Source organism: Carlito syrichta, unplaced genomic scaffold (genome assembly GCF_000164805.1).
Source record: "Carlito syrichta isolate Samal-C Ts95f unplaced genomic scaffold, Tarsius_syrichta-2.0.1 Scaffold303102, whole genome shotgun sequence".
NCBI lineage: Eukaryota > Metazoa > Chordata > Mammalia > Primates > Tarsiidae > Carlito > Carlito syrichta.
Genome location: NW_007247198.1, coordinates 45,989 through 59,386, shown reverse-complemented (window position 1 = coordinate 59,386; position 13,398 = coordinate 45,989). Strand labels below are relative to the sequence as shown.

The window sequence follows — 13,398 nt, the reverse complement described above, 5'->3', positions numbered from 1 at the left end:
CTTTTATAGGATCATTTGGATTACAAATCCTTCTGTTTGCTTCCATTAATAATGGAGTCTGTGGACATGAGTTTCAGACACTTGTTAATAGATTCCTGCCACCAGCCTTCTCCCCCTCCAAAATGGAAACTGTGTTTTAAAAAACTGATTATAGAAGTATGAAAGTGTGGCAGGCTGTGACTCATGGGCCAAATCTGGGCTGCTGGCTATTTTTGTTTGACCCATGAGCTAAGAATGCTTTTTGCATTTTTTAGTGGTTGAAAAACACAAAAGAATAATATTTTATGACAGATGAAAATTATAGAAATTCAAACTTGAGTGTCCATAAATAAATGTGTATACAATTTATTTTTATTTTTACCAGAGCCATTTGAACAGAATTATAAAATTTTAATGAAACTATGAAAATATATAGAAGATAATGTTGTATAGTCCTGCCATGTAGAGAGAGATAAGCACTATTTTTATAGTTTAGTATCTATCTATCTAGACTTTTTTTCTCTTCCTTTTTCGTTGGAGGTGTGGCCAGTGAGAGGCCTGGTTTTCTTTATATTGTGAAGTACATTTTAACATGGGGAACCTGTATTCCCTACCAAACTGTAGCTTCCAGAAGCAGAGAGACTCATCTCTCGTTTGTTTTGGCATCTGCAGTGTCTAGCCAGTGCCTGGTGCATTGGGGCCTTAGTAACTTGTGCTTGTTGTTTGATGAATTTCCTTGTCTATGAGCTTCATCTGTTCACTGCTGCAATCACAGAGACAGGCAGAGTGCCTGACCCAAACCATGTTCTGAATGGTGGATGAATGAATGAATGAATGAATGAATGAATTAGTGAATGAGTGGTGATACCTGGATTGGTAGCTTATCAGCTCTCTAAAGGCAGTGATTTTGTGTTGTACATCATTGTATCACTCATAATATGTAGTGGAGGGTCTTCTGTGTGTTGTTACTAAATAATAATTGACAATAATACTTCTCATTTTTTAAGATTTTTTATGCATGCAGATTTTCCATACAATTTTTTTTTTTTGAGTTGGAGTTTCACTCCATCACCCAGGCTGGAGTGCAGTGGCACACTCACAGCCACTCCAGTGTCGACCCGCTAGGCTCCAGCAATCCTTTCACCTCAGCCTTCCAAGTAACCAGAACTACAGGAGCATGCTACCATGCCTGGCTAATTTTTGATTTATGTCGAGACAGGTCTCACCAAGTTGCCCAGGCTGGTCTTGAACCCATGGGCTCAGGCAATCCACTCGCCTTGGCCTCCCAAAGTGCTGGGATTCCAGGCTGAGCCACCGAGTTCGGCCGATACAATTTTTTTTTAAGCAAAAGGATGGTACTGTTTTGAAATCTGCCTTTTAAACAATATATTTTGAATTCTTTTCTCATATAAAAAAAATATGACTCTAAACCAAGTATTGATAAACTTTCTTGGTAGCAGGCCAGATGATAAATATTTTTGGCTGTGTGAACCCTTTGGTCTCCGTGGCAACTACTCAACCCTGCCATTGTGGCACGAACACAGCTGCAGATGACATGTAAATGAATGAGCATGGCTGTGTTCCAATCACATTTTATTTATGGACACTCATTTGAATTTCATATAATTTTCATCTGTCATAAAATATTATTCTTTTGTGTTTTTCAAGCACTTAAAAATGTAAAAAGCATTCTTAGCTCATGGGTCATATAAAAATAACCAGCAGGCCAGATTTGGCCCATGAGTCACAGCCTGCCAGCTCTTGTTCAAAACATAACTTTGAGTGGTCACGTCGGATTGCGGTGTGGTTGCACCATAGTTTATCAGTGGCCCTTTGGTTATTGCCAGTTTTTTGTCATGTGCTTCTGTGAACACCTCTCTATGTTCATCTTTCCATATTTGTCTCGTGTTCATACGTTTAACCCATATTTATTTAGATCCTGCTGATTCTAACGGCTATTAGGCTGCCTCTGAAATATAAACACAGATTTAGATAGGTTAGGTCCTCACTCTCCTGACTGTGACTGTGAAAAAAGAGGCGAGGTGATGAGCCAGGAGTAAGGAGGGGAGAGAGGCTCTTGGAGATCTCAGGAATTGATGTCAGCAGTTTCTGGGAGAGTGGAGGCTGGAATTGACTGGTTTCTCCAGTCAGCTGTAAGAGATTTATAAGAAGTGTCAAGAGCATTCACTTAAGATTGTGTTTATACAGGAGGTGAATGGCTGAGGCATTGTTGTGGGGAATGTCGCATGACTCTGAGAGCAGGGTACTTGACGTTGAGATTTTAAGGGGGAGCAGGTGTTGGCAGTGACCAAACCTAAGGTATGACCAGGAGAGTGGGTGCTTGAGGTGGGGATGTGAGAGATAGGGCATGAGGGTGTGAAATGATGGCCCCAGGGCATTGGAAGGATGATTTGTGTAGATGCGGAGGTCACTGGGGGTGATGATGAGTCATGGCAGCGGAGGGGAAAGCAGTGTGGCATATGAACGGGGCTGCCTGGAAGTTGGTAGACAACCTGACCAAGGAGAGAGAGTCAATGGTTTATCTGACAGTGTGGGTGTGACCCAGGACCGGGCACCTGGGCCCTTGGAGGAGGAAGGAGGTGAAGAAGAATGGTCTGGACACATCAGGAGACCATCCCTGCACATCCCTGGGCCGTGAGAGAGAACCAGCCAGCTCTGGAAAGGGACTGTAGGGGAGAAAGCAATGAGCTTAGGCTAATTCTCTGTGAGTGAGGTGTCTGGCTTAAAAAAAAGGTGTTCACTTTAAGGCGTGTGATCTGCTATTGCCCAATGGCTGTTTGTACTAAATTGAGCATTCTATCTGTAGCTATAGATTTCTATTTTCCCTCACTCTGACCAACAGAGGCTATTATCAGTCTTTTATTGCCTAGACTGGTGGGAAAAAATGGGATCTTATTGTTTTAATTTCTGTTTACTAGTGACCTTGAATATTATGTGTGTGTTTTGCCATTTTGTGTCTTTTTTGTAAATTGCTCATTTCTTTCTTTTTTTTATTTTTGGAGTTGGAATGTCACTCTGTCACCCAGGCTGGAGTGCAGTGACGCCCTCACGGCCACCCCAGGGCTCTGGCGATCCTTCCGCCTCAGCCTTCCAAGTAGCTGGAACTACAGGCATGTGCTACCACGCCTGACTAATTTTTGATTTATTGTAGAGACGAGGTCTTGCCAAGTTGTCTGGGCTGGTCTCGAACCCACGGGCTCAGGCAATCCACTCGCCTCGGCCTCCCAAAGTGCTGGGATTACAGGCTGAGCCACTGAGCCCATTTATTTCTTTTGCTCCTTTTTCTATCAGAATATTTATCTGCCCCTTTATTGATTTTTTTTGGAGCGTTCTTAATGTTAATTCAACTCCTTTTATTGATTTTATAAACTTTTTTTATTTACTCTTTTTGATATACTTTGTAAATATTATTCCTTGCTTTCTTTGCCTTATAATTTTATATGTATTGGAACACTTTTTTTTTTTTTTTTTTTTTTTAAGTTGGAATCCCACTCTTGTCCACACTGGAGTGCAGTGTGGACTCTGGCGATCCTTCCGCCTCAGCCTTCCAAGTAGCTGGAACTACCACGCCCAGCTGATTTTTTTTAATTATTATTTTTTACTGTAGAGACAAGGTCTCGCCAAGTTGCCCAGGTGGGTTTCGAATCCGCAGGCTCAGGCAGTCCACTTACCTTGGCCTCCCAAAGTGCTGGGATTACAGGCAGAGCCACCGAGCCCCGCCTGAAACACATTTTTTTCTTACATGGTTTTAGGCTTTAGTGTTCTGCTTAGAAAGTCCTTTCTAGTCAGATGACACAAATATTTACCTATTTCTAAGAGGCAATGTAATGTAATGATAATGAAGTCACACTGATGAGGTTTGTATCTTAGCTCTGCCATGTATTAGCTTTGGGGCGTAGATAGGAACCCATCTCATGGTGTGGTTGTATGTATGAGGAGGACTCCATTATTGAGGGCAGTGCTAGTTGCTGAAACAAACAAACCTCAAATTTCAGTGCCTTAACACAACAAAAGTTTTCTTTCTGGACCAGGGGCTGATGCTTCAGAGATCAGGGCCCCTTCTGTCCTGGGGGTTCACTGTCTCTCCAGGGTCTCGGGGGTCTTTTGTGTACAGCTGGCAGAGGGAGGAGGAACATGGAGGAACATGGGCTGGCCCAGGATTGCCACACATGTCACTTCTACTCCTGTTCTGTCGGCCACAAGGAAGATGAGGCTGTGTAACCTAGCACTGTGCTCAGAAGAGAAAATGAATTCAGAAGTGAAATCCTAGCCAGTCTCTTTGTGCAAGGATTAAAGGAGTTAAGATTTATAAAGCACTTGGAGCAGCAGTGGCACAGGGTAATTGCTCAGTGAGTGTTAGCTATTGTTATTGTTACTGTTATTCTAGTCTTTCCTGGATTTACATTTGTGTGAAGAATGAAACTGTTTTACAAAACAGGAAGCCATTTCTGACCCCAGACTCACACTCCTACCTCTTACCATCTGTATTCTCTTACTTCATCTAATATTGCTCTATACTGGGAGCAGAGGGATGTGTGCCTAGTACAGGCTCCCTCTATCCATGACCTAATACCTGATAATTTACATATAAAACCGAGGGAGAATTTGTTTAAATCGTATTTACCTTTTTGGGGGGGATGAAGGAGCTATTTTTAAAAACCTAACCACAATTCAGATTGTGTCTTATTTCCTTAGTATCCTATTCTTGCTATTTTACTTAACTCAGACTAGGAATTGCCTTCACTTCTCTTGATTATCTTTTCTTTAAGCTTTAGAAAGTTATCATTTCAAATCCCCCTTTCCGTACTGTTTATTCCATTTGCACCTAAAAGCTCAAAGAGGTTTGTAAGAATATTGTGTCCTCCTGAACCATGTTCCAACACTACATAGTCTGTGAATTAAATGTGCTCTCTATGTGAGGGATTGAAATGGATGTACATGGTTGTCCCTTTGGGCTTTGGAAGTTCTCTGGGTGAGGTGGTACCCAGGAAGTGCTTTGTCATCTGCCTCTCTTAGGAGACCAGTACACATTTGGTTTGACCTTGAGAGTATAGGCTCAGCGTGAATCCTCAGTCAAGCCTACAAGTTCATGTCCATTTGAGGTCTTAGGACACAGCACACAGCAAGAAGTAAATGAGAGAAGGAATGTTTGGCCTTTCCTGGAGTAGACCATCACCTGAAGATTTTGTCTTGGACTGCTAGGAGTCCTCCAGGCAAGAATGGCCAAAGCCAGGCCAATCTCTACTTCTTGGGATCAGGCTTTGGTTCTCACTAACTTATAGTATTTCTCAAAGGTTCTACTTCATTTATACATCGCTAGGAAGGTCAATTAGTATCACCGTTGTGGAGGGCACTTTGGAAGTATCTGTCAAAATCAAAAAAGCTCATATTCTACCTTGGCAGTTCCACTCCCAGGTACTCATCCTCTGGATGTACTTGCACATTTGCAGCATGTTCAAGGTCATTCACTGTAGCGTTGATTGTAGAATCAAAAGGTTTGAAAGTAGTCAGTGTCCTTCAATAGAGGACTGTCTGAGTCAATTAGGATATATTCTTGTGGTAGAGTAAGATACACAAAAGAATGAGGGAGCTGTCTGTACTGGTATAAAGTGATCTCCAAGATATTTTGTTAAATGAAAATAGGGAAGTTAAGCAAAAAGTACTGTATCTAGTATGCTACCATTTGTGTAAAAATAAGAGAAATGTGTACCTATCTGCTCGTAGGTACAAAAAATGTCTCTGGGAGGATATATAAGAAACTGACAATGATATAGCATTTGTGGAGGGCAGCTGGGTCACTAGAGTGAGGGAGAAGCTTCACTGGAACCTGGAACCTTATAAGTGTGTAGGGACATGGTTGCATAGTTCCAGGGGCACCAATTACTTGTAGCTTTCAGATATGGTACTTCCTGAGGTGGTTTAGTGGCCATGTGGAGCTACACTGTAGATATGTTATCTGTTAAAGTCCAAAGGAAACAAAAGACTTGGCTAGTAAATTGGTTATTATTCTTTATCACATATTTCTTAGAAAACTTTGTGTGTATGTTTTAAATAGAGATGCATTATAATGGCCATACTTATTTTAGTTGTCCAGTCCCAAATTCTTCAACATTGGTTTTCCTCTTTGCTTTTCATTAGACGCCCTCCTGCCAAACGACCTAACTATGTGAAGCTTGGCACCCTGGCACCTTTCTGCTGTCCCTGGGAGCAGTTAACTCAAGACTGGGAGTCAAGAGTCCAGGCCCACGAAGACTCTTCTGAAGCTTCATCTCCAAATGGCAAGGAGAGTGACCTAAGAAGACATGAGGTGCCTTACACTTCCACGTCTGAGAAGACAAGTCAGCCATCTGATGAGTTGGGCACATCCAGGAATCACCCCGGGGAGCCGGAAGAAGTAATGGACACAGAATGTCAAGGCCAGGCGGGGCCTGAGAGGGTCGTGGGCCAGGAGGTCAGTGAGAACCACGTTGCTTCCACTGGCGGTCAACTCTGTGTTCTTAGGTAAGTGTAGGTGACTCCTGAGTACATTTGGATTGTATATTTTATTTTATTTTTGTAAGGCAGGGTCTCACTCTGTCACCCAGGCTGGAGTGCAGTGGCATAATCACGGCTCACTGCAGCCTTGACAACCTGGGCTCAGGCTATTCTTCTGCTTCAGCCTCCCTAGTAGCTGGGACTAAAGGTGTACACCACCACACCTGGCTAATTTTTTTATTTTGTAGATACAAGGCCTTGCTATGTTGCCTAGACTGGTCTCAAGCAGTCCTGCCATTTCAACCTTCCAAAGTACAAGGATTATGGGCGTGAGCTGCTGTGCCTGTTTATTTTAATATTGAACAGGCTACAGGATGTAAAAGTTATCACCGCTCCTTTATGCAAAACCCAAGTGAATTTATAGACTTTCTGGAAGGGAAAGCCAGTTGTTAGGTGTTTCATAGAGGACCCAGAGAAACAGCTTAATAATATTTGATTTAGGGCATGATGCTAATTGATGAGATGATTTAAAATATAGTCATCCTAAACGAAGATAGATTTTTCTAGGACATATTTCATTTAGTCTGAGCAAGCATTCTGTGTGTGTGTTTTTTTGTTTTGTTTTGTTTGTTTTTTTGAGTCAGGGTCTCACTCTGTTACCCTGGCTGGGGTGCAGCGGCACAATCATGGCTCACTGCAGCCTTGAACTTCTGGGCTCAGGTGATCCTTCTGCCTTAGCTTCCCGAGTAGCTGGGACTACAGGCATGCATCACTATGCCCAGCTAATTTTTGACTTTTGTAGAGATGAGATCTTTTATGTTGCCCAGGCTGGTCTTGAACTCCTGGACTCAAGCAATCTTTTCACCTAGGCCTCCCAAAGTGCTGGAATTATAAGTGTGTGCCACTGTACCCAGTGCTTTTAATCACTGAATTTCTTCAGTTCCTTTTGAATTATATGAATTTGAGGTGGATTAGCATGACATGCAGTATAATATCGTCCTAACCATGAAGCTACCATATAAAATGCATCTGTTCTCAATACTGCTGCATGCTAAGCTGTTTATCAGCTCCCCTGTATTCTGTGCTCTGATTCTTGGCCTCATAATTATTTTTCTGTATAGTAACCTCATAATTTCATATTGTTCTTTCTTATAAACTGTCCCTTAGAGTTTCTTTTCTCATTAAAATATTAGCTTCTCTTTGTTTTCACCCTCTCACTGTGATTACAACCCTAGATTCTTTCTCAGTCTTATTTTCTCTGCCTTCAGCTTCTTAAACTTTTAGTCCTTCACTTTCAGAATGGCAGGCATGTGAAAAAAGAAATATTACTGAAAGGTATTACAGTGCATTTTAATTTTTTAAAAGTTAATATTTTGACTTGGAGGGCTGAGTCAGAAGGATCGCCTAATCCCAGCAGGTTGAGTCTGCGGTGGCTGTGAGCGTGCCACTGCACTCCAGCCTGGGCGGCAGAGTGAGACTACAACTCAAAAAAAATTATATTTTGATACTTTCTCACAAATAGTATAAACAAATCTAACTCTAGTTTCCTTGTGTGAAATCTCAAATGTGTGTCTCTGACTTCATGTAGGAGTAGGATATTGCTGAAGCAACTGTCAGCCTGGTGTGGACCCAGTTCCGAGAACAGTCGGGCAGCCTGGCGAGCTCCCAGTAGGGGCCAGCAAGGATTGACCAGAGAGGCCTGCCTGTCCATCTTGGGCCGCTTCCCCAGGGCCCTGGTGTGGGTCAGCCTGTCCCTGCTCAGGAAAGGCAGCCCCGAGCCACACACCATGATCTGCATCCCAACCGAGGAGGACTTTCTCCAGCTCCATAAGGATCGGCACTGCTGCGGGCCCCAGGAATCCAAGCACAGCGACCTGTTCAAGAGCAAGATCCTGAAACAGAAAGAAAAGAAGAAAAAGGAGAAGAGGCAGACGCGGGGCTGTGCTGCTTCTGAGGGCCTGGCCGGGAGAGATCCCCCAGCCAGGCAGGGAGCGCTGACCCAGGGGCTGTGGTCAGGGCCTCTCCCACGTGTGACATCACACTGCTCCAGAGTGCTCCTTGGCTTCGTCACTCAGGGCGATTTCTCCATGGCCGCTGGCTGTGGGGAAGCCCTGGGGTTTGTGAGCTTGACAGGCTTGCTGAATATGCTGTGCAACCAGCCGGCAGCCCAGAGGGGCCTCGTGTTGCTGAGGCCCCCCACCTCTCTGCAGTATCGATTTGCGAGAATTGCTATTGAGGTGTGAATGTGGGCTCCATCCCAACAGGGCACAGGTAATAACTGTTTGCCAAGTCTCACAACTGGAGAGTCCCGTTTTCCTGTCTTCTGCTCTAAAATATCATGTGAAACTCCCTGGAAACAAAAATTAAAAATTATATATAATGCAAATGATGAAATGTTTGCATCATTGCAGTCGTGTCATGGATTTCCAGCTTTCCCTGTCCCTGCTGTAATACTTCAAAATTATTTGCCATGTACAACCGGAAGCTCTTGTATTATGATCTCTGGGTCTGTAATTCTTGCTGAAAATAATTAGAGGCTCTACATGTTAGGCACATCTTTTTCTGTTAGGGACAAAGGGCTGTTAGGTCTGTTTGAACAACCTGGTAGTTGAGTGATAAGCAAAAATAGACACTTAATGATTTGATTGTTAAAGAAGAAGAAATATGGGCCCCTGATGGCCCTGTTCAACCCTGCACTGTCATCTGTGTGTTGAACAACTTAAGCCACGGAGGAAGAAATCCTGGATAATTTATTGCTGCCTGTTTTCAGGCAGGTTCAGTTGATGACATAAGTGCAGGGCTGGAATTAGAAAGGGGTCCATGACTTTATGACCCCTTGACCTCTTTGTTGTTGACCAACACATGATCTTAGGAGTTACTTATATTTTTTTAAGTAAAAAGTTAATATTTTTTTGTTTCTGTAAAGGATTTCTCAAAGCCGTAGAAGAACATTTCTCAAAATAGGTTCTACCAAATGTGTTGCCTAATGCAAATGATGAAATGTTTGCATCATTCCAGTCATGTCGAGAGATTCCAAGGTCAAGTTGGTTTGGGAAACTGTGGGTTAAACCAAGTTAAGCATTTCTTTATTAAAGGACTTCTGGAACCTTCCGTGTGAAAATGTGCATTGTGAACCTCCAGGAAGTAGATAATAGTGTGGAGTATTTTCTAAATCCTTTTGATCCCTGAGCTCCTTTTACAAGGAGCAGCTTATAGGACCAGTCCTAGACGCACGCTTCAGGCAGTGTGACTGATCAGAGCATAGCTACCTCTGAAAGGTGATCACTAAAACCACAGGCTGCTTTTCAGCACTTATGCGGTTGCATTGTCCACCTGAGATTTGAGCAAGTTATAAAAGAAAGGGCTCATCCTGTCCCATAGGAAGAGAGGGCCTTTTTCCACCTGGGACTCATCAACTTTTTGTTGCCATGTATGTCTCATGTGTACCCTTGGTCTTTACTCTCCTGGTGTAAATTTCTAGTAGATCTTTTTTGTCATGTAAATGTGTGGTTAGGCATCATTTCATGTAAATGTGGTGGGTTTTTGCAGTAGCATTTGGCAATAAATGTCTTTGAGGGTGATGAGCTGGGGCAAGAGACAGGTATTGCAGTGGTTGGAAGGTACCTCGAGCCGATGAGGTGTCTGATGTGCTTGCTCACCTTGCTTTGGATGTCTCTGGTCCATTCCAAATGAGACCGAAAACAGTGTAACTAACAGGCATCTGTCAACAAAATAAATGAAAATGTCACCCAGTGTCAGCTGTGGGTACTTATTGGACCTTTCCTAATTTGTTTTCTAGGCTCTAAGTTGCTTCCTCTGGGGCCGAGCTCGCTTGATGACAGAAGTTGAGCATGGTCAGCTAACTTCATCCTGCACAGTACCCTGCTTGGGACTTGCCATCCTGTTCCTGACTAGGGACAGGGCACATTTGCAACCACTCTGCTTTGCAGGTGGTATATACCCAAGAGCTGTGCACCAAAAAGATAGACTAGAACTTCCCAAAATGCACTCCTGGGAGTACCAGTCCCTGCAGCTGTTCCTAGAAAAAAAAGTGTTTTATGGCTAAAGACATTTGGAAAAAGCTATATACGGTAACCTCCTGTTGCAAGTTCACAATGAATAATTGCACCAGCAAGGCTTTGCAGATCTCTTTTTTTCCTGAGTCAGTCTCACTTTGTCGCCCATTCTGGAGTGCAGTAGCAGGCTCACAGCCACCCCAGCATCAACCTGCTGGGCTCCAGCCATCCTTCTGCCTCAGCCTTACAAGAAGCCAGAACTACAGGCACGCACAACCATTTTTGATTTATTGTAAAGATGAGGTCTCATCAAGTTTCCCGGGTTGGTCTCGAACCCATGGACTCAGGCAATCCCACCTCGGCCTCCCAAAGTGCTGGGATTACAGGCTGAGCCACCAAGCCCAGCCTGCAGATCTCTTTAGGAAAGAAATCTATCTCTCAGATGCCCCCCCCACTTTTTTTGATTTTGCATACGTGTTGTCTGGAGAACACTAGTTTCACAGAATACGCTTTGAAAATCTGACAGAATCGGCACAGAGACAGTAAAGAATCCATGTCCCTTATGAAAAAGACCCAGAGAGGAATGGCTTTACTTTCTGAGGTGATGAAACCGATTAGCATTTCTTTTGATCCCACCAGGTGCCTGCCATGCTGTGCTAAAGCCACAGAGCTACCAAGGATGTACCATATGGCCCTGGCTTGCTGAGGGGGCAGTGATTTTAGGGTTCACAAAGTAAGCATCCCAAAAGGCAGAGTTGTGAGCTGAGTACACAGAGACCAGCTACACACTTGAGGTGTGTAAGAAACAGGATCAATTCTTTTTGTGTGATCATGTGTTTAGTAATGCTGCTAATTTCCATCACCCACATTCATCAAAGAAAATCGAGAAAATGGAGCTAAGCAATAACCATCACAAAATTCACATCACCTGAATTTTTACCACACAGGCGAAGCCAGTGTTATCTTCTGGTACATATCCTTCTAGGCATTAAGTCCCACTTGGATGTTTCACAGTACAGCTTCACAGGCCTTGTGAGCTCATGTTGCAGAAATGCCACTTTATTTTTTTTAAGTTGGGGTCTTACTCTGTCTCCCAGACTGGATTCCAGTGGCACTATCATGGCTCACCGCAGCCTCGACCTCCTGGGCTCAGAAGTTCCTTCCCCCTCAGCCTCCTGAGTAGCTAGGACTATAGTCATGTACCACCACGCCCAGCTAATTTTTGAAATTTTTGTAGAAACAAGGTCTCACCATGTTGTCTAGGCTGGTCTCGAACTCCTGGGCTCAAGTTATCCTCTCGCCTCAGCCTCCCAACGTGCTATGATTACAGGCATGAGCCACCATGCCTGACCAGAAGTGCCGCTTAAGAAAAAGTGTTAGTAATTACTTATCTAAAAATTGACAACATACAAGTGCAGCTGAAGTGCATGTTGCCAGTTCCTTACAGAGCCTGATTGGCAGGACCCCTAAGGTTACTATTCCTTTCATGGGAAACAGGAAGTTAGTAGGTAATGGCCTGTCATGTACTCAACGTAGCATTGCTCTGTTGGCAGCCACAGGCCTGACGTGAGTTTTTTCTTCCCAGCCAGTGGGAAGTGAGGGGATCAGTTGACAGGCTGTCTGGACTCCCTACTCGTGACCAGCTGACCTGGAGCACAGAGCCAGGTTCAGAACTGGGCTGCTTAGTAGATAACACAAAAGCTGTAGCAGTGGCGGGTCACTCCATCAGCAGTCCCGATTACCCAGCAATTCGGTTTACCACAGACCTCCCCCTACCCCGAACATGGAGGAACACAGGTGCCATCTTTTCTTTGGCAACAGTGACTTCTCATCTTGGCTGCCCATTGAAATCGCCTGATGGGACAAGCCACAGCCCAGAAATCAATCTCGGGTTGGGCCCAAGTATCAGTACTTCTTAAGAGCTCCCCAGGTCCTGATGACAGAAAACTCAGGCTGAGAGCCACTGCTTTTGGAGGTCTGGCTCTTGGGACCCTCTGCCCTTTGGGGAAGTGTCCATGAGTAGGAGGCTGTGGAAACCCTAGAATGCCCACGCCTTTAGCAGGCCTGTTTGCCACGTGGAAAAAATGGATTTCTGCAACATCAGCTCACAGGCTTAGTTGCCTGCATCGTGAAGTGTCCAGGTGGGACTTAATGAACGTAGTGTGGAGGGCTGGGTGGTCCAGAGCAGGAGTTTCCATCTGGGGAAGAGGCCTGGTTTTGAAAAAGAAAACAGCCTGGCTCGTTTCTTGTGTAACGCTCACTCCTTGAGGGGTGTCAGATGAGGTTTCCTTTTTTGTTTTTTTCTTGGTGAGTATCCTTCCAGATCAGCTGTTCTCAACCTTGGCTGCACAAAACACCTGGGGATATTTCAAAGCACTGGTGCCAGGGGGCCCACCCCTGGGGATGCAGATTTAACAGGTCAAAGGTGTGATCTGGATGTTGAGATTTTTAAGCACCCCCAGGTGACTTGCAGCCAAAGTTGAGAACCACTGTTCCAGACTTTTAAAATGAGGTTCCAATGTAATTAGCCAAAGATATTGCTTCTCGGCCATGGGGAACTTGCAGGGTGGGACAGCAGATACAGGCTAGCTTGAGGGTCACACAGGCTGTTATTGATGGCCCTGGGGAGGGGGGCTGCTGGAGCCGGGCAAATGGCCAAGTTCATGTCAAGGCATTTCCCCTCAGCCTTCTTTTTGAACATTTAAATTTAACCAGATACGGTTCTGGAAGAATCCACCCTAACTATCTGTGTGCTTTCACTTAAGGAAAGGTTTTTGTTTGTTTATTTTTGAGACAAGGTCTCTGTTGCCCAGGCTGGAGTGCCGTGACATGATCATGGCTCACTGCAACCTCAAGCTGCTGTGGACTCCTCGAATTCAAGTGATCCTCCCGATTCAACCTCCTCAGT

The 13,398-nt window shown here is 44.2% G+C and overlaps 1 protein-coding gene across 1 annotated transcript in view; it reads left to right on the top strand.

Moving 5' to 3' along the window:
- The window catches only part of POP1 (POP1 homolog, ribonuclease P/MRP subunit), a 40,534-nt gene extending 31,671 nt beyond the window's left edge, over positions 1–8,863 (top strand). Inside the window, exons 15-16 of the mRNA XM_008057656.1 lie at positions 6,139–6,501; positions 8,063–8,863. Coding sequence (XP_008055847.1) covers positions 6,139–6,501; positions 8,063–8,717 — 1,018 coding nt within the window. The 3' untranslated portion in view covers positions 8,718–8,863. The remainder of the gene's footprint in view (positions 1–6,138; positions 6,502–8,062) is intronic.
- Positions 8,864–13,398: the final 4,535 nt, after the last annotated feature.